At 41.2% G+C, this 22,223-nt stretch overlaps 1 protein-coding gene across 1 annotated transcript; it reads right to left on the bottom strand.

Moving 5' to 3' along the window:
• Positions 1-16,677: 16,677 nt before the first annotated feature.
• Positions 16,678-20,575, bottom strand: LOC309559400 (uncharacterized protein). Its single transcript, XM_082262660.1, has 5 exons — positions 20,469-20,575; positions 19,247-19,385; positions 18,607-18,859; positions 18,350-18,449; positions 16,678-17,122 (listed from the first exon to the last, which is right to left on the bottom strand). Exons 1-5 carry the CDS (start codon positions 20,533-20,535, stop codon positions 16,905-16,907), a joined length of 777 nt encoding a protein of 258 aa, XP_082118786.1. The 5' UTR covers positions 20,536-20,575; the 3' UTR covers positions 16,678-16,904.
• Between the last annotated feature and the right edge of the window lie 1,648 nt (positions 20,576-22,223).

Raw genomic sequence — 22,223 nt, forward strand, 5'->3', positions numbered from 1 at the left:
CCGACCAAGTATTGAGTGCATACTATACTGTACATCAGGGATATGCAAACTGTGGCCCTCCAGCTGTTGCAAAACTACAATTCCCATCATGCCTCTGCCTCTCAGGTTCATGCTTTTGGCTGCTCCAAAAGAACAAGGTGATACCACCCTTCTCCTGCGCTAGGAATTCAAGCTCCCCGACCACACTCCCCACGGAACTCACAGCTGGCGTCTTGGATGGCTAAGGTCTTGCTGCCCAAAAAGGACTGGGGTAGTCCAACAATACTAAAGACAAACAGAAACAAGGAAAGGGCGCACCGACCTAGCGCATTATCCTCAATAATAGGCTTTATTCACGCAACATATAAAGTGGCTACTCACAAACACAGGTGAAAAATGATCATAACAAGCTCAGTTGCTCCAGTGTCAGGAATAGTCCATATGTTAGTCCATAATCCAATATGATGACGGCTGACGCGTTTCGAGGCTCAGCCTCTTCCTCAGAGCCACTCGAGTGGATCAACTGAGCCTGTTATGATCATTTTTCACCTGTGTTTGTGAGTAGCCACTTTATATGTTGCGTGAATAAAGCCTATTATTGAGGATAATGCGCTAGGTCGGTGCGCCCTTTCTTTGTTTCTGTTTGTCATGCTTGTGGCTCATGGGATTTTTGCTATGCCTCATGGGACTTGTAGTTCTGCAACATCTGGAGGGCCACAATCTGCATACCCCTGCTGTACATGGACATACTTTTCAGTAAGCCAACATTTCTGTATTAAAAATCCTTTTTTTTTTATTGGTCTTATGTAATATTCTAGTTCCCTAAGATATTGAGTTTTGGGTTTTCACTAGCTGTAAGCCATAATCATCACAATTAAAAGAAAGAAATGATTGTTTTATATATATATATATATATATATATATATATATATATATATACAGTATCCCACAAAAGTGAGTACACCCCTCACATTTTTGTAAATATTTTATTATATCTTTTCATGTGACAACACTGAAGAAATGACACTTTGCTACAATGTAAAGTAGTGAGTGTACAGCTTGTATAACAGTGTAAATTTGCTGTCCCTTGACTTTCTTTAGGCTCCGTTCACATGTAGGCGTTTTGGGGCGTTTTTGGGGAGTTTTTCTGCTCTAGGATCAGCTCTCAAATCGCCCAACAAGACAAATCCTATTTATTTAAATGGCCCCTGTTCGCATCTGAGCGTTTTGACGCTGTGAGCAAAACGCCCAACGCTCAAAAAAGTACATGAGCTTCTTTTTGGGCAGATTACAGGCGTTTTCCATTGGTCTCTATTCAATCTAAAAACGCCTGCACAAAAATCGCGGTAAAAATCGCTGTAAAAATCACGGTAAAATCGTGGTAAAAAACGCGCTTAAACGCTACGCTCAGGTGTGAATGTAGCCTTACTGGAGACACTGGTCACCAGGACAAATAGAAAGGCTAAATTTCCCAAGTGGAGAAACAGAAAGCAATAAAAACCTGACAGGAGATCTAATTCTTTTAAATTCTTTCCAAAACAAAAAACTTTGGCTTTACATACTAATGATATGATATGATACGTGCCAAAGTGTTGATTCATGCAAACTTCGAATTTTACTGACAGGCCTACTCCTATTGAGATTCATCATTTTTCAAATTCTATTACCTATCTTTACAAATTTGTTTACTGTAGCTATATCTTTCGTTTTCATCACTAATTATCTATAGGTAACAGGATAACCCCCCTCCCTTTTTAGTGTGTGCCCCTAGCAGGCCTCTGCATCATGATGAGACCATTCTGCATGATACAAGATGGCTTTTGTCTTGCTTTGCCTCCTCTATGTTTGAAGTCAGGGAGGCCTCAGACAAGCTGATTGTTCTTTTCAGAAGCCTAGAGGGGATATTTGACTTTGTTCTATAGAATGACACACACAGACATTCCTCCTCTGTGGCTAAGACTAGCCTCCAGCCTTAGATTTCCTCGCTAGAAGACCGGTCGGACCGGTCGATCCAGGGATCATGTTCCTGAGCCGATTGCAGCTTCACAACTCATAGCCCCGGGGATTGTTGTCAGAGAAAAATAACACCTCTCAGCGACAGCTGTGGCGGCTCGGCATGCAAGAGGAATTCTATGTGACATGTTTAGGGGCTGTGAGGACTTGTCCATGAAGGTGGGGTCAGTCGCTCTTCCATATTTTACGCCTTGCAGTCGCAAAACACACAATCTTCTCTTAACAAGAGAGATCTCTTAATTGCAGCCTACCAAACCCAAGTAGCACTTTCATCTATTGACAGATGTACCAAGCACATCCTGAAGGATTAAAATACTACCGAATTATAGGTGAATATTAATCACAGGGCTGCGTCTCATAAAATACCATTTACATTTGCATAGGAGGCAAAATGTGTAAAGGATCAGGTAAAAGAAAGCTATGGACTTTAAAGCACCAATTGTACTTGGATATTTGGAATACAGTTCTTTACACCTTGTAAGATATACCATATTTGAAAAGTAGTCATGTCACAGCTTTAAAATATGACATATTTAGAGAAGATTGATGTCACTCCTACAGCTACACTCAACATGTATTCACAGTGTCAACTATTTTCCCGATTGTACCCCTGTCCACTCCCCTGCTGGCCGTCACTCATTTGTGCCAGGCCTGAGCACGCTTGCTGTACTCACATTGTTCTGGGCCTGGGCATGCTTATGTCGTGTGTTCCCCTACTCCATGCCTGGGTACAAATGGATCTAACCTGCTCCAGTGAGGATTGGGGGATACAGCGCTTCTGGGAAGTGATAAAGCTAAAAAAATACTAAAGTGAAACTCCAATAGTAGTGTAATTAATGTGAAAAAAATAAAGATAAAATGTAAATCTCATTATATATCAATATACCTTGTGTAAAGTGCATTAGTGTATTCAGTAAATAAAGTGGATAATCCAATCTCCATCAAACAACATCAGGTATAAAGTGCATTAGTGTAATCAATAAATGAATAGAAAGATATATATACTCTTACTCCAATAAATACGATATAAAAATAAATATAATCAAGTGATAAATAAAGTGTTCAGTGCATTACAAAGTGCATTAATCCCAATAAATAGGGTATAAAACGAATTAAGTGACAGATAAAGTGTTCAGTGCATTAAACAACAATGTGCATATTCTCACACAGTCCTTTAAACAAGATACTGCAGGTGACCCAAATAGTTCAAAGGTGAGGAAAAATATTCCAATGTGTCCAGATAAAGGTAATTTCATATAGGGTATCAGCCCTCCACCTCACACCGTGTAGGAAAATGGGCTGCTTCTTCTCACTTGTGTACCCCTATGGGTGTGCTAATCGCTCAGCTCCATAATATCAGATTATGCGCCTCATAAGCAAAGACCAGGGCTCCTCTCCACTCCTTCCCTGTTTTTCAAATGAAAGGTAGTACTCAATCTGCCTCGGATGGATCGGGTTTCAATACTTTCCAAATGGCCAACGGATCTCGAGAATAAAGGGCTCACAATAGTGCAATATTGCCGTGTAAACTCAATTTTATTGTAATAGATTTAAAAGACTTACATTTGTCTCTTAAAAACTGCGCTTTCGGTTGGCAAACAAAGGAGATCGCGGTCCTCACTTCCGCGTTCATACGTCACTTCCGGTATAGCGGCCCAACGCGTTACGCCACTTCCGCTCACGTGGCTTCTTCAGGGGATTGAAGAAGCCACGTATGTGTTCATTTAATTTATACATTTCCTTGGACAGCACGTGACTCATAACATAATACATTTAACCTGCTTCAGTATTTGAGTTTCGTGTCAGGCACAGTTAGTGATTGCACTAATGTGTAAAGTGCCGGAGTCTATCTGAACTGTGCCTCAGACTGCCACTTTCAAGCGTACCAGGGCGCCGTATGCTGACATTTGCCCAAACATGGTACAGACTAATCACACTAGTCAAAGAAACTGGACTTTGGGGCATCAACCATTCTCAGGGACAGTATGCACACTATAGTGTTGTAGTCAAGGACTAGGACTTTTGGTTAGTGTCAAAGTGGAACTCCAAGGCAAATTTATAGTACCAAAATATTTGGCTATTTTAATAGAGTGTTATTGTTATAATCTATGGCAGGTTTTTTGCGACTGATTTTGTTCCATTAGAGAGATAAACCGTCACTTCTTGACCTACAGGCACAGTTGGAATTTAGGGCAAAACTCTCCAAAGTGGGGTATATATGCCTGCCTGCTCTGGTGACAACTGTAAAATTTTGGATTTTTCATCAGTTTTTGTCCTTGTGATTAAAAGCCATTGGGTCGAAAAAGTGAAAATCTCTCCAATGGGATCATGGACAATAACAAAAACCAGAGAGAGCATCAAACCCTTTCCACTTTACAAAAAATAGGAATAAAACCCTATTTGTATAAAGTTATGCCCCATACACACGTGCAGATTATCTGCAGACTTTTGTCTGCAGACTTACCTTTTCTATGTAGTGCAAGGGCCTGCCGGATTGCATACAAATTGAAAGTGTTTAGGTTTGACCTCATATTATATGGTTTTGGTAAGTCTGCAGACAAAAGTCTGCAGATAATCTGCACGTGTGTATGGGGCATTACACTTTAAGGATAAATTAAAAATGCTGTTAAGCCGGCCATAGATGGATTTAAATCCCTGCTGAACGTCCAAATTTCGATTCATCTTTGGGCATCTTTTATCATGCTAATTTTACAGAAATGGACCTCTCAATCGACTGCTGTACAACCAGCCTGTTGAAAAAGTTTTGCTCAGTGCTGCTGGATATAGCCAGAGGTGCTGAGGAGTGTATTTTGATGGCAGGGAAAGCTCCCCACTGTCTGCAGGAGGGATTCTCCCATCCACCTCGAATGTGTGTATGGGGAAATCGATTAATTTTCTGTCGTTCAACCCGCTGGTTCAACGAAAAGAAATTAAATCATGTATTTTCTGCCTTAAAATGTAAGATCTTGGTTAGCGCTACCAACAGCTATATAGTATGGCTGCTTGCATGATTAGATACAAACTGAATGGTTAGGTTAGGTAGGCCTTTACATTATGTAGTTTAAGTAAATCTATAAGAGATTTTAAAAACGAAATTGCAAAATGGATGGCCAGCTTTAGACTGAGGGTTTAAAGTTCTTGCTTATAGATTTAAATAGAGTGTCAAGTTTTCTATTGCCAAGGCTTTGTTAGGAAAATCAGCTTCAGAGGTAAAGTAGGGGAAAATCTTTAACAGAGACACAGACAGCAATGAAAATCTAATGGAGGTCCTAGCGTTCTCCTAAGCTTTTTTACAAGTGCAGACTCTGTTCCTGTTGGGGATTTTTCTTTATTTACTCTCAACCAAAGAGAGAGTAAGGGGAAGTCTCCCCAGTAGAGACCCAATCAACGGTAAAAACATGACAAAGGTTCTAAGGCTGACCATACACGATTTAGCAGCGGGAACCACCATAAATGAACTGAAATTAATATAGTCTTCAATGAACTAGCCAAATTTTGATCCATCTATGGCCAGCTTTAGGGTGAGCATTAGGTGTTAAGGGGTAGTTGATAGGGGTTAAAGCGGAGTTCCACCCTCAAAAGTGACTTTGGCCCATCCGCTTGCTCTGTGTCACCTGAAAAAGAAATGGATAATGTTGATTTTTTTTTTTTGTTCACTTACCTTGTTTGAAGAAAATATACTTACCTTCCTTCCTCTTCCTCCCTTTGCGGACACTGCCGCTGCCTTCACTTCCTGCTTGCGTTGATTCCTGGGAGCTGAACGTCATCGCTCCCTGGAGTTAATGCGCCTGCACCGGCCCCGCTCGTCAGTTCCGGGGCAGGCGCCTCATTCCCTGCCAGCTTCTGGGCATGGGAGAATAGTCCACAGGACAGTTAGAGTTGTGAATCTCCCCAGCAGGAACACAGACAACAATAAAAACTTGACGAAGGGTCTAACCATTCTCTTCCCCTATCCAAAACTAAAAATACAATTTTTACTTTTAGCCAGTTGGAGACTGGAAGTTGCAGTGCTAAGTAACACAGGTAGAGGGTACATTCAAGGCGTCCTCAGTTGAAGTCTCTATGATGAAACGCGTCAGTACGTAAGCATGCTGTCTCCGTGGATACTCTACACTTCCGGAACTCGCCACCGAATGCCTGGAAGACAGCAGCAGACGCGGTGAGGTAGCGTAGCGTCAGAGACCCTTAATGTTATACATGCTTTTGGATGTTTTTCTGGATGTAAGCAGATTTTGATTGGGGGGTATGCGATGTGTGTATTATGTGAAATAAAAGTTTAAACGATACCACACTATCGATGTCCCATATTTGCTTCCCTTCTATTGGTGGATTAATGTCATGTGATCAGGATGTCTGAGGAATACCAAGAGGCTTCCAATTAGATTGGGAGAGGCAGTATTATCTGAGGATTCATTACTGGCCATTAAAAGTTGAGGAGGTCTTGAAGTGAATATATACAACAAGCCTGATCTGTACTGCATATCTGGTGAATGCCCACTGCTACGGGGTGCACTGGAGGTGTGGTGAAGGATATAGTCCATTTCTATCCATACGGGCACTGGGAGTACCACCGGTTGTCAAGTCATATTGAAAATATTGGACCGATTTGGGGTCACACTTACCTGGTCATATAGCAGTATATGGACAATATTTCACTTCTGTTACTTCTGTCTTTTTGTTCATGCAAATATATTGCGGACATTAAGCAATTAATATTTGATATGTGTAAACATATTCAGCGCTGCTAAATGTGATTAATGCTGGAATTTGTGGGACACTACAGTGTTTATTACATTTATTTCTTTGATTGTGTTATAGTGAGAATAGCCCACAGGACAGTTAGAGTTGTGATTCTCCCCAGCAGGAACACAGACAACAATAAAATCTTGACGAAGGGTCTACCATTCTCTTCCCCTATCCAAAACTTAAAATACAATTTTTTGCCCTTACATACCTTAACATGTTGCATTAAGGGTTTCATTCAGTTGACTTCAATGGCAAAAGGCAGGTCAGTGTACCTAAACTGCAATGAAATGCATTGGATTAGGTAGGTCCTACGGAGTATTTTTTTCTTGTCCATCCATGCATTGCAACCAGTGAGGTGTGATCAAGCCCCAAGGGTTCATGTAAGAAAGCAGTCTCAAAACTACCAGCACGTGAATCTCAGTAACTAGAACAAATGTATCTCATACCTCCCAATTGTCCCTTATTTGAAGGGACTATCTCTCTTTGGGAAAATAAATCTCTCTGTTCCTCATTCTTTTCCATATGTCCCAATTTAACTGGTGTAGAGATCTATATAAATAAATCCACAATGAGGGGAGCACGTAGTTGCATATTCTGATGGGCGAATGTTTGCAGTGGCTGGGAATTGGAGATGGAGTGGTTTTTTAAAACAAAAATGGACTACTTTCTAAAAGTGTCAAAGTGCCCTTTGGTGACAGAGTCACTTTATAGCCTACGTTTGTCAAGTAACAAAAAAAAAAATGAAAACAAGGGAAATTTCCTATTATCAAAGCAATTAATGTGTTCCTTATGCATACTTAAGTTGAAATCTTTCTTCTCTGATCCTCCCCTCTTACCCTCACCCCGCAGGGATTAAGAGAACCAAGGGACCTGTCATATGCACTCATCAGGAGTGGCCACTATGCCCACTCTGTCTATTCCCCCTCCACCAGAGGCAGCTCTAGGCTTTGTGAGGCCTTAGGTAACACTTAGACACGAGGCCCCACAAAGTCCATAATGGGAAAAATAAGTCAAGCAATAAACATTAACTGTATAAATTGCATTGTCCATTGACTCAGCTAGGCAGCAGGCCTTTCCAGATTGAGATCCTTGGTAGGCCTTCCCAGCTTGGGATCCTCGTGCGGTGGATGGGAGGGGTGACATGTGCATTGGCTGGCGGGTGGAGTTCCAGAAGTCTTAGGTCCCGCGAGAGGTAAGTGTGACAGGGCTCTTAATGCTCCTTGGGCACAGCAGTGTTAAGGTGTCCTGTCACTAGGGTTGCCACCTCATCCCTTTAAAACAGAACACATATTAATTACACAGGTTCTGTGGCTGATTAAGGTGGTAATTAAACTCACTTGGAGCCTTCTCTGCATTAAATTAGCCTCAGAACCTGTGTAATTAATTTGTGTTCTGTTTTAAAGGGATGAGGTGGCAACTCTACCTGTCACCTCTAAAATAAAGTCACGCCGCATCAGGTGTCCGGACACTGCGAGGTCCGGTTAAGTGAAACAGGGCTCTTAACGCTGCAGCGTTGAGGTCCCCTGTCCCTCAAAACTGCGTTAGGCAAATTAGGCGGAACCGCCTCTGCCCCCACCTTCCCCACTCCTCCATTCAAAGAAGCTGAAAAATAATGTATAAATGGAGGTGAATGAATGAAAGTTCCACTTCTTCTCTTCATAGATCATTTATTCTTTCATAGAAGCTATAGTACAGCTTCTATGAATGGAGGTGGGGGCAAAAAGGGGATTCATAGTCAGCACCACATATGTGTGCATATGACAGGTCCTTTGGCTCATATTAACCCTCATTGCACCAGAGGATTGCAATGGAAGGGGTCCATATGGAAGAAAAATATATTTCCAATATATTTAGGGAAATACTTTTAGAAATATATTGAATATGGCCTAAATTATAGCATTTCAAATATATTTCAAATATATTTGGGAAAAATAAATAAAATTTTTTAAAAAATATATTTCAAATATATTTTTCTTCCATGTGGGGGTCAGCAGGGCCGGCCCCACCATGGGTCCCGCTGGGTCCATTGGACCCAGGCAGCACTTGGAGAGAGGCGGCAAATTGACTCCCAGGATTTTTTTTCCAGCAGTTTTGTGTGTCATCAGTTTGCGTTCCGCTACGGGCAGCATTTCCCCATCTCATACTGCCGCCCGTAGTGCAAACTGAGTATGAGGAGGTGGAGCGTCTTCTCCGTGGAAGATCTGTCACGTGATCATGGTGTGTGCAATGACGTCAGACATCAGCGCACTCCATCTCACGCAGGGCAGGCTGGATCTTCTAGGGCGGTGGGCGCGGCAGACACAGGAGTGACAGGAGGACTGAGGACAGACAGTGGGTGTTTGGTGGACCGCTCCGGTGGTGAGTTATGGAAGAAGATAACAGTATATATAATTATTTCTAAATGTTATATTTATATAAAATAATGGATGTGGGGGGGTCTTTTGGTGGGTGTGATTTCTTTTTGGAGGGGGTTTGGGGGAAGGGCAGCGTTTCATTCTTGGACCCAGGCAGCACAATGTCTTGGGCCAGCCCTGGGGGTCAGGAGGGAGTAAGTATTGTCTGCTTGTGATTTTTTTTTTTGCTTGACTAAACGTAGGCTTTAATATGACTACATTAGTTAATTTTAAACACTAATAAAGAGGAAAAAAATATTGTAAAGAAGGCCTCGGTAGGTTTAGGATACCAGTCCCTTGTTTTAATTCACTATGGTCCATGTGATCAGGGTGAGGGCAGGGGTGTCCATTTTCTAAATATTTTGTGCTAGAAGGTGTCTTTTTCCATTTTAGGTTGCCCGGGATACATGTTGTATAACTTATAAAGGGAGGCCAGCAATGTAACATCTGTCATACACTAATCAGCCATACCATTATGACCACTGACAGGTAAAGGTAATATCTCCTTACAATGGCATCTGACAATTGGTGGGATATATTAGGCAGCAAGTGAACATGTTGTCCATGAAGTTGATGTGGTGAAAGCAGAAAAAAATGAGCATCGCAGTTTGTTGTGTATGGAGCTGTGAAGCCCGTGGTGACCGTTGTCCACAGCCAAAAGCTTCTACAATGGTCACATGAACATCAGAACTGGACTACAGAGCAATAGGAGAGGGTTGCCTGGTCTGATGAATCACATTTTCTTTTACATCATGTAGATGGCCGGCTACGTGTGCGTAACTTACCTTGTCAAGAGATGGCACCAGGATGCGGTGTAAGAAGGCAAGTCGGTGGAGGAATTGTGATGCTTTGGGCAATGATCCGCTGGGAAACCTTGGGTCTTGTCATTCATGTGGATGTTGGACTTTGGTGTCCATGCCTCGATGGGTCAGGGCTGTTTTAGTAAAAGAGGGCTATACTCAATATTATGTTGGTGGTCATAATGTTATGGCTGATCAGTGTATATGACAATCATGTTGGGAGTAATAATCTCGTACTTATAAAAGCAAAACGTATATATTAGGAGAATTGTGAAGTAGAACTTATACTATTGGCACTTTTCCACTGCAAGTACCGGCTCGGCGCCACTTGGCCCTGCTTGGCTCGGTTTGGTTTTCCACTGCATGGTACCGCATGGTACAGTGTTGGAACGGTTTGGTACGGTTTGCTTTTCCACCAAAGTAGTAAGTGGGTGGGATAACAACGATTCTCTGACCAATCAGTGGCTAGTAGTGACAAAAAGTCAAGGCTGCATGCAAAGGATTGTGGGATATGGTACCGGTACGGCCCTCTTGGAACCACAACCGAGGTAGTACTGCTTAACCGGTTGCCGACTGCGCACAGTATATTTACTGCGGCAGTCAGCCCCGGCCAGGCAGAGTGACGTAGATCTACGTCACTCGCCTGTCACTGGAATTGGAGCCAATAGCGGGCGAGCGCGCGCCCGCTGAGGCACGTGCCCGCCTCGGCTCGTTCAGGGAGGAGTGCGGGCCGATCGTCGGTACAGCGGGAGAAAGGCAGAGCGGCTTATGTAAACAAGCCGCCTGTCATTCTCCCCTGTGTAAAAATGAAGATCAGACGGTTCTACTATGTAGGACCGTTGATCTTTGTTTTTACACCAATAGCCATGTCCCAATACAGTTAGAATCACGCCCCTAGGACACACTTAACCCCTCCCTGTCCAATACAGTTAACCCCTTCCCTGCCAGTGTCATTTTTGCAGTAACAGTGCATATATATAGCACTGATTACTGCAGTAATGTCACTGGTACCCCCAAAAGTGTCAAAAATGTCAGTCAAGGGTCCGATCTGTCCGCCGCAATGTCGCAGTACCGCAAAAAAAATTGCAGATCGCCGCCATTACTCGTTAAAAAAAAAACACCAAAAATTACAAAAATCTTTCCCTTTGTTAGTAAACGCGATAACTTTTGCGCAAACCAATCAAAATACGCTTTTTGCGATTTTTTTTACCAAACATATGTAGCATAAAACAATTTGGCCGAAAATGTTAAAAAATTTAGATTTTTACATTTTTTTGGGGGGGAATTTCATATAAAAAAAAGTGAAAAATATTGTTATTTTTGCAAAAATTACGCTCTTTTTTTGTTTATAGCACATGATCAAAAAATCGCACAGGTGATCAAATACCACCAAAAGAAAGCTCTGTTTGTGGGAAAAAAAGACGTCAAATTCGTTTAGGTACAGCGTCGCACGACCGCGCAATTGTCCGTTAAAGTCACGCAGTAAAAAATCGCAAAAAAAACCAAACCCTGGTCAGGAAGGGGGTAATATCTTCCGGGGCTTAAGTGGTTAAGCGAGCCGTACTGTTTGATGTAGTGAAAAAGCACCGCCGTTTCTTACCGAACCGTTCCAACACCGTACCATGCAGTGGAAAAGCGCAAAAGCGAGCCGAACTGTTCGGTTCCATGCAGTGGAAAAGCGCCATTAGAGGATTTTCCCTTTTGTAGCAGTAAAACAGAAATTATATTTGGAATTTCAAAGCCGCAAAATATAATCATTACTTGGAGAAAAAAGATGTCACGTTTGTTATATTTCAATTTAGAGATGATAATGTTATCACTCCTGAAACATGTCACTTTTCTTAGAAAAAAGAAGAAATTTCATATCTTGAATTAATTGATGTCAGTCATGTAAAATAAATTATATAGCATTTAAGAAGTATTTATGATATTAGGGAAATATTTATATGGGCTCAGTACACAGTAATTTAGCATGAGATGTATCTAAAACTTCTTAGACAAATCGGGACACTACTTATGACATATATGACCATGGCAATGTCCATAAGATGGGTAGACAGCCCCGTTTGGAAACATCATGGCGAATATGCAGTTTTAATAAATAGTGAATAGTTGCTTTCCATTTCTATTGGGGTGTAGGGGGAGGGGGTAATTAGTGTTTTTTCACATGTGAATTAGATATATATATTTAAACTAAAAGCCTATTGTTAAAACAAGGCAAGGCTTTGTTTTTACACAGTCTTCCTTTGTAGGAATATGCATCTTGCCCTAAAGGCAGATAAAACCCTTTAAACAGATTGAGCTCTTCAGTGACTGCTGAGCACAAGATGGCCATTGTCTGTAAGGAAGTGACACTTTCCTGAGATCTTCGATTGGTCTTTATTTGAAGAGACAAACACAAAAAATAAAAAGAATAATAAATAAATGAATACATAAATAACAGCAAAGCTATTATTGAAGATTCTTTAACCTCATCATATTAAAGTAGATACCAGTTATGCATAAATATCCTTTATTCCAACTTGATGGCCATGTTTCCCGCTAAATAGGTACTCTTTATCCTAGCGTTCATCTCCTACACTTGGTTGCTTCCTTGGCTACATCACTCTAATTCATCCTTTCTCAACCTTTTTAATAACGGCGGAACCCTTGAAATAATTTTCAGATCCCAGGTAATAATTACTGTATCTACATCTTACAGTATATTAGGGTAATGTTTACTGGGAAGAATGCTCCTAACATTTGTGGTCATTGGGAAAATGGCCTCCTTTCAAATGGATGAAAAGATAGTTGTTGTCATTGGTTACATATCTGAGAGGCAGAAATTGCTCATTGTTTAAGTAACCCCTTGCAACCTCTGAAGGAACCCGTTTGAGAAAGACTGCTCTAGTTGCTTGTATTTATTTTTCAATGGTCTTGAATATGAGCCTATACCTGAAGAAATTATGGCGCTTTTCCACTGCATGGAACCGAACGGTTTGGCTCGCTTTTGTGCTTTTCCACTGCTGGTACTGCATGGTATGGTGTAGGAACGGTACGGTAAGGTACGGCGGCGCTTTTCCACTGCATGGAACCGAACGGTACGGCTCTCAAAAACAGTACCACCTGGATTGTGGTTCCAACAGGTACCATACCCGGTACCATATCCCAGAAATCCTTTGCATGCAGTCACTACTAGCCACTGATTGGTCAGAGAATCCCACCCACCCCGTTGTTATCCCACCCACTTAACTTTAGTACTACTTTAGTGGAAAAGCAAACCATACCATACCGTTCCAACACCGTACCATGCAGTACCAGCAGTGGAAAAGCAAACCGGGCCAAGCAGGGCCGAGTAGAGCCAAGCCGGTACTTGCAGTGGAAAAGTACCATTAGATGGTTGTGCCTTGTTGTGGATCTTTCACTCAAAATGGAGTAAAGATCCTTAGGATGCCAGACACCGCTCACCAACTGAATATGGGGAAATAAGTAGAGTCGCTGGTTCGAATCCCAACCATGACACTACCTGCATGGAGTTTGCATGTTCTCCCTGTGCCTGCCTGGGTTTCCTCTGGTTACTCCAGTTTCTTACAACACTCCAAAGACATTCTGGTAGGTTAGTTGGGTCCTGTCTAAAGTGGCCCTAGTATGTGTATGTATGAATATGAGTTATGAAAGAAAATGAAAAAGGAGGCGCAAACACCTAGTGCATTATCCGTGGTCACCATAGAAAATGTTTTAATAAAATGCCAAAAACATACTCGCAAACATGAGGAGTAAAATTGCATTACAAGACTCCACCACACATGGAATGGAACATGTCCCTATCTACAGGGACATGTTCCATTCCATGTGTTAGAGTCTTGTAATGCGATTTTGCTCTTCAGGTTTGTGAGTATGTTTTTGGCATTTTATTAAAACATTTTCTATGGTGACCACGGATAATGCACTAGGTGTTTGCGCCTCCTTTTTCTTTCATGTGCTTATGTTGGAGTTCCCTGCCTGAGGAGAGCGGCACGCCCGTCATCCCTTTTGGAGTGAGCGCTTGGCTGAATTGTGTGTTATGAATATGAGTTAAGGCCCGTACACACTTGATGGAAATCGGACGAAATATCCTCCGATTTTTCACTCTCTTGCTCAGCGTTCATAACCGTTTTTAGTTGACAGTGCATAAATGTTAACAAAATTTCTCGTCCGATTTTTTTTTTTTTTATGGGGACATTTGTTCCTAGACTTCCGGGTTGTCAGCAACTTAAGATCATGCGCGGTCTTTCGTATCCGATTTTTCACGGACGTACTGCAAACACATTAAACAAAAATTGGTCGTCTGGGGACGGACGATAAAAATTTTGGTGTTTGTCCCTCCATTTTTTTTTCGTTGAAAATGTCGGCATCGGCTGCTGAAAGTTGTGTACATACTAGCCGAAAATCGTACGATTTTACCTCGGATGGGAATTTTCGGCAGATTTTCTACTAGTGTGTACCCCACTTTAGGGACCTTAGATTGTAAGCTCTTTGAGAGCAGGGACTGATGTGAGCATATGATGGATATGTAAAGCGCTGCGTAAATTGACAGTATGGTATAAGTATTTAAAATAAATACGTGAAAATTCCAGGTTATTGTGATGGTTTCCCTACAAGATAAACCAGCACTTGGGGAATGTGTCTCCACTGACCCTGTCCTACTCTCATCGGGGTAATGAAAGCAAAGCATTAGATGTCATGCACAGCTGCTCCAGAATCGGGCTGCTCTAGTTTTGATAAATTCCCCCCAATGTTTTTGAATGTGTATCTTCCATAACAAACCCAAAAATAAGGATCTTATATTCTATTTTTGTTCAGTGGGAAAATCTATGCAAATCATTCCTTTCACATTACCTCACCATAACCTGTTGGGTTATACATTGTCCTTGCTGGCCAAGTCCTACTCCACAGACATTTGCTGTATGGACAATGACCAACAAGCCTAAAAAATAGCTGTAATTCATTTTTAGCGAATGTAATATTAGGTTGTAACTGCAATATAAACTAGTGGTTCTGTATGTACAGATGGCTAAGATGCATAAAGGAATAATCTCCATGGTTCCAAACTCTATTCTAAAATGAGCTATAAATTCCCTATTTTTTAGGATTTGAGATGAAAATGAGACATGCAGATACCTTCTGTTTTGTGAACGCTCTGCTATGTTTTAAACTTTTAAGGCCTGTTCATATGTGTACACATGTTTGCTACCCCTCTGAGCTTTTCAGAGGCATTTGACATTAATTTGGCAGAGGTACTGCCTGACGAATGTAACCTGTTGTATAAATTTTGCTGCAATGTACTGTAATCATGAAAGTGTGTGTTAACATGGCCGCTGACCATGTTAAAGCGGAGCTCCCCCCAAAAAGGGGAAGTTCCACTTTAAGCACCCCTCCCTCCTAAAGATGGCACATTTGGCATGTCATTTTTGGGGGGAGGGGAACAGGTACCTAGTTTTGACAGGTACCTGCTCCCACTTTCGCTCGAACCACCTAGGCGGCTCGAGCGGAAGTTCTCCTCTCCCCCTTCCTCCTTGCAATCTTCTGGGACACGTCACTGACCCGACAAATGGTGAGGCGCTGTGCGGCTCGTGCATGCGCAGTGCCCACATGGCTGTGAAGCCGCAAGCTGTCACAGCAGGTATGCCCACACTTGCAATGTCGATGCTGCAGAGAAGAGAGGGAGCGAGGCTTTGGGCGACGAATCGCATACATCGAGGTGAGTGTATGTTTATTAAAAGTCAGCAGCTACACTTTTTGTACCTGCTGACTTTTAATAAACACAAAAATGAGTGGAACTCTGCTTTAACTTGGGGCTGGGTAGCCAGGAGCAGTAAAATCGCAACTCAACAGTCTGGTTTTACCACGTCTTTTAATTTCTGATGAGATTTCGGATTTTAAGTGATACCTTTATTGGCTAACTTTTTTCGCAACACATTAGGGTTCTTTGTCGGACAGCTGTTAGCCAATTAAGGTATCACTTGAACTTTAGACTTCCTTACTATAAAGAAAAATGCACATATTAAAAAAAAAGTGGGACTACCAAAAAATAGTCAGTTTTAGGTAGCTTCGGGAGAGTTACCAAAAAACAAATCTAAGTGGGTGGTGCAGGGTAATCCCACCTCTGAAGAGAGAAAGCTCTTCATAATAACACTGAAATATGGCTTATGGGTTGACTGGCTCTTAAATGCTCGATAAAACCCCAAACAATTGTTTAGTTGTCCTGGCAATCATTACCACCTAGACAGAAAGGGGTGGAAAATCCAAGGGCTAAGGAGAGATTTCATTTTACTTTTTGATGCATCCCTAGAACAGGAAGTGAAAAAAAAAAAACTCTCAAATGGTGCATAGGCACCAAAGAAAAAGCTGAAAAGGATTATAGCTTATATTATATAGATTTGGCTTTAAACATACTTTAATAGAAGCAATGATGGTGTGCAAAGTACAACAATCTGTACCGACCAATCACATATACTACACTGATTCTTTTGTTAAATTTGATAAAAAAAAAAAAAAAAAAAAAAAAAAAAAGCAGGAGCACTAAAAACTCCAAGATAAATGCAATAAGCCAGCAACTTTTATGAGAGGACCTTTTGAGTGGATTCCTCAAGGACTTTTTACCCAAGTAATAACTGCCTATCACTAAAATACCATTTCTAACACTTGGCCGATAAATGTTCACTAATATCAATAATAACTTAATAATTAAACAAAAGCAAAATCAGTTTTATTTAATAAAAAACAAATTTCATATATACATGATTTACCCCATATACAAACATTAGATGCAAACTCCCAATACCTCCACTTCCCCCAGCTGATAACTTGCACCCAATTCTTCAGATATCCATTCTGAATGGAGCCATATAAAGTATCAATAAATATATATTACACGGTAATACAGAGTCTATTGTCTCCAGTCTCCCAGTGGTATTTCTTAAAGAGTAAATGTCCAAAAATGGCATGTGTGGGCTCAGAGATGATGTCTGGCTATGATGTCAGCTGAAGAGGCGGAGTCTGCGGCAGCTCGGATTAGGAACCATTTGGATCCCAGAGCTTTGGAGAAGTGATCTTCAACTGAGCTGTGGATGTAATGTGGTGGGGAAGTTTGATGATTCTGTTGGGTGCCACAAGATTTAAGACTTCTTTGGAAATGTTCTTCTACGTCAGGTGAGCTGGTTCTGGGTGATCCTAAAAAAAAAAAAAAAGTGAAAAATTAAATATATATATATGATTTGTAGCGATTCAATTTCAAAGTGGTCATATCTGCATGCCTGGATACCCGTCACCTTCAATTATTGACCAAATAATTAGGGTGATTATCCAACATTAAACCCGGTTTATTGGTTGAGCCAGATGAACTTGTGTCTTTTTTTTTTCAACCTGACTAACTATGTAACTATGTACCTGTGCTTTACATAGCAGTGCATACTCACACTGCTAGGTTCAGCCTCCAGGAGAGACTAGAGAAAGCGTAGTGTAAGTTCCAAGTCATTAATTTACACAGGGCTCTGGACTTTGTTCCAATCCCATTTGATAGTACTGATTACCTAAGTGGCTAATTGCCAAGAACCAATTATATAAACGTAGGAGAAAGGGGAGTACCAGCTATTGTTCTTTGCTCCTGGTTCTTGTTTTTGAAATATTAATAAGTCTTAATTTCAGATTTATTATCAATAGCAACAATAGCTGGTAATTATACATGAATGCTATGTTTTCAGTCCAATAAACACAGCACCTGGAGGCACTGACTGCTAACGATGACAAACAAGTCATGATTGGTTGGCTGTCATAAATGTTTGTAACTTCGGGAGTGGTGTAGGAAATCCAATGTTCTGATACTGCATATACAGCTGTACAAAGCTCAGTATCCGCTATTGACTGTAGGTAAATATGAAATAAGCATAGATACAATTTCATATATACCTGTGTAAGCAATAGATACACATTATTACCAATGTGATTATTTGAAAATATTAAGCGCCCATTCACACAGGGGGCGACACTACTTGCTGGGGCGACCTGTGAAGTTGCGGTGCACAGCGTGCACCGCGACCTCGGCGCGACATGCACAGACTTCATATAATTGAAGTCAATGCAAGTCGCCTACAGGTCGCCCCACAGTAGTACAGGACCCTTTTTCTAAGTCGGAGCGACTTGTGTCGCTCCTATTAGAACGGGTCCTGTGCTAATCAATGGCAGGCGACCCACCGCGACTTGTCAGGCGACCAAGTCGCCTGACAAGGCGCGCTAGTGTGAATGGAGTCTAAGGGTACATATAATGCAGCTTCAACAAGAGTCTAAATTCTTCATTAATACTTCATTAGCATTAGACATGAAAGTCTTTACAAGTCCTGCAAGATGCTGTGTAGTTTTGCTAAACATGTGATATCTTATGGAGGTAAAAAAAAGACTTACGATGGACTTCGGTTTGCTGTGTTGGAGTTGGTTTTTGAAATGTAGCAGGGGGAGAGATAGGTTTTGGTCGAGAAACACAAGTAATCACAGATGGCCGATTCTGAAATCAGAAAAGGAGGACAATAAAGTCAGATGACAAAGTTAGGCATTAGGGAAAAGCATGGCTAGATCAGGGCAAAACAAATTCAAACTAAAGTGAATATCTTTAAATAAAACTTTTCCCAGGAGGAAGGAATGGAAAAAGCAGACATTCTCACCTGCTGCAACATTGCTGAAGAAACAATAGGCTGCTCACTGGGTCTCTCCAACCTCTTTACCAAAGCCAAGGGTTGGTCTTGGTCGTTCTTCTGTGCCTCCTTACTTTCCAGTGGCTTTCGTTCAGGTATCAACCTCTTAAGAACATGCTCTAGAGTTACGGGATGATGAACAAATGCCTTGGGACTGAATGACTCTGAAGAAGGTTGCCTTGGTGCAGGCTTCTGGCAGACTGCTGAAGAGGACACCTTTGCCCTATGGTAGAAAAAAGAAATTTTTGTCAACATACCTCATCCACAACTCATGTTCACACTGCGAAAATAATGCATGCGTGGTAATGAAGTGAAGTCATTACAGAGCTTTTTCTTTTAATTATTTACAAGAGCAGAACCATAGGCTTTAAAAGGAAACCAGGTTTTGTGTTCTAAAAATTGTACACGAGCATCTGCAATTGGTGATAGTTAAACAGAGCAACGTACTAAAGATCTCTATTTGTCATGTACAACATGTCAGGGTATCAGAAGGAAGAGAGGGCTTAAAGCAAATTGGATGCTAAAATGCTACAATACATGTCAATCTGATCTGCTTTGGGGAGTCTGATGTCACTGAAGTTGTTACCATTCTACAATATCCATTCCATACCTGCTCTGAGAGCTAGATGTTGAAAGTCTCTTTGGAGAACGTGGGGGTTCCGGACTGAGTTTGCGTTTGATTGGGTACACAGGTATTCCATGGTTTGTTAACGGCCTCAACCTGTCTACATTCCGAGCACTGTGCTGCCCTAAAATAAAATAAAAAGATATTTTTAGACCAAACATTATAGACTGTGATGCAAAAAGAGTCATACAAGTTTGCATAATTGCAAGAAAAGAAATTCATGGGGCCACAGCAGGACAGAGTAGAAGGTGGTTTACAGCTTTTATTTGTCATACATGGGCACATCTCTTTGATTCTAGGTCACAGGTTTTCTTAACTTTGCTACAATAACTGTGCGCTATGCCTGTCAGGACTTTTTCTTTCCAAAGGATTAATAATGAAGCCATTGTTACCTCTGCTGCGGAAAAACAAGAATAATTCCTAATTGGTTTCTGGTAACCGCTAGCACGCTGGGGGCTTCTGAGTCACCCTAGAGATGTTATCACTTTGGTTCTTTGCTCAAACCATTACTTCTAATCTAGTGCTGCAAAATTTGACAAGGTAGGTGGTCTGCTCGACCATCATTATGGCGAACTGAGTTCTGTAATGTGCATATTTCCAGTTTCTTTTTTTGCTTCCAAAACAACAAACTTAAAAAAAATAGGTTTATTCAGCAAAGTAGCATAAAAGACAACAAGCTTGTTAAAAATAGAGTAACTTATTACAGCCATCATAGATCCCATCATATGGTCCATTATGGCAGACTAAAATCTGGTGAAAGCGTGCTGCACTTTCAGTCTTTGCTTTAATAAATAAACCTGTAAGTCTTTAAACAAAAAACAAGCAGAAAGGAAAAAAAAATCCTGAAAAATGATTAAAAATTATCCTAAAAATATATGAACAGATCATAAAATCAAAAAAAAAAAAAAAAAAGTCAATATTGTCCTAGAATCTGAAAGTTTAGACACCCACTTCCTACAAAACGAAATTAGTGACTGAATTTAGTGTGGGTTTTGGCTTCCTTTGAATCAACCAAATTTCAGTTTACAAAAATATAATGTTCAGTCTTCTCTGCAAACTTAAGCAGAATATGCCAGATATTAAATATTAACAATATTAAAAAATAGCAAAAAAATGTTTTAATCCAGCTATGAAAAATGTTATACATTGAACAATACAAGCAATATAGGCCTAGTGCTTCTATTTATCAAATGCAACAAGTACCTACCTTCCAAGATATAGACTTTGAATCCGCTTGAGATCCCCATAGTATAGTGAAGGCTGGAAACTGCCATGACTGCTGCTATATTCACACCTGAACAGGACTGGTAACTTTTGTACTCTGGCCTGGTTTTATATTTACCTAAAAAAGGAGGCAGCCAATAAGATGTCAATGTACACCTAGCCCCTCCCTCTCCCCTTACCTGACTGCTCACCTTTCAGTGCTATTTCCCTCCCCCCTCTGCACAACTTAGCTCTCTGTTGTCAGCACTTACAATGGGACCCTAAAGACTTGGATAAATGACAGAATTACAGCTGCTTCTTCCTTCAGGCAGGGATATCAGATCTCCATAGATGTCAACGGTCCCTGATTTCCAGGGCAGCCCAGTTTTTTTTTTTAAGATTTGGAACAAGAAGCTTTTGTCCCTGAAAATGTTTCTGGAATGAGCTATAAATTCCCTGGAGCATCTTGTCCTATTATCTTGAAATTTAAAAAAAGAGCCAATATAACGTTTTCTATATTTTATTAAAGTGGCTACACATTATTATTATTATTATACAGGATTTATATAGCGCCAACAGTTTGCGCAGCGCTTTACAATGTGAGGGAAGAAAATACAGTTACAATACAATTCAAAACAGAAGGAACTAGAGGGCCCTTGCTCGTTAGAGCTTACAATCTAGAAACACATGTTACAATCTGATTGCACAGCCTCTACAATCATCTTTATGCAGGTCATACGCAGTACTATCTGACTGTAAAATCTCTAAATTTAGATTCGGCAGAAATGTATTATGCGGGGGCCTGCCTAAATAATCCATTCAACCTGTATTCAATCAAGTAGACCCTTGCCATAGGTGTGCGCACACAGTGTGTCAGATGTGCCTGGGTACACCCTAATCACCCCATTCGCATTAACATTATCACTCTGTGTGTCCGTGGGGAGATGGGAAAGATCTATCACTGGGAAACTCTGCATATAAAAGAAGTGTGGAAGCATTTCTTTCTCAGTCTAAATCTGCAGGCAGGGGGATCATGTGCTAGCCGGGCAGAGTGCCGCAAGGAATACTGTATATACAGTATATATATATATATATATATATATATATATACGGGGCTTTTTTTCAGCAGGAACGCGGGGGGAACACAGTTTCAGCACCTCTAGCACTGAATGTATGTAATAGCAACTGGTGTAGGGTGTGCTGGACTTTCTCAGTCTGAATCTGCAGGCAGGGGGATCATGTGCTTGCCGGGCAGAGTGCCGCAAGGAATACTGTATATATATATATATATAAATGTACAGGGCTTTTTTTCAGCAGGAACGCGGGGGAACGCGGGGGAACACAGTTCCGGCACCTCTAGCACTGAATGTATGTAATAGCAACTGGTGTATGGTGTGCTGGATGTCTATTGATGCTGGCTGTTGGAGGATCTATTGTCGCTGGTGGGGATCTGTTTTTGTGAGGGTCCTATGTTGCTTGTGGGGGATCTATTGTTACTAGTGGGTCTTATGTTGCTGGTAGGGATCTACTGTTGGGGGAGATGTCTATTGGTTCTGGGAGATCTGTTATTGTTGCTGGGGGGTCTAATGTTGCTAGGGTGGATTTTTTTGTTGTGGGTGGTCCTTTGGTGCTGCAGGGAATCCATTTTGTGTGTTTGTGTGTGTGTGTGTGTGGGGGGGGGGGGGTCCAATGTTGTTGGCTGCAGGGGATCTATTTTACTGCTTTTCTTGTTATTACCAAATTCCATACAAATTATTTA

The sequence above is a fragment of the Pelophylax lessonae genome, assembly GCF_965119305.1.
Source record: "Pelophylax lessonae genome assembly, chromosome: 7".
Lineage (NCBI taxonomy): Eukaryota > Metazoa > Chordata > Amphibia > Anura > Ranidae > Pelophylax > Pelophylax lessonae.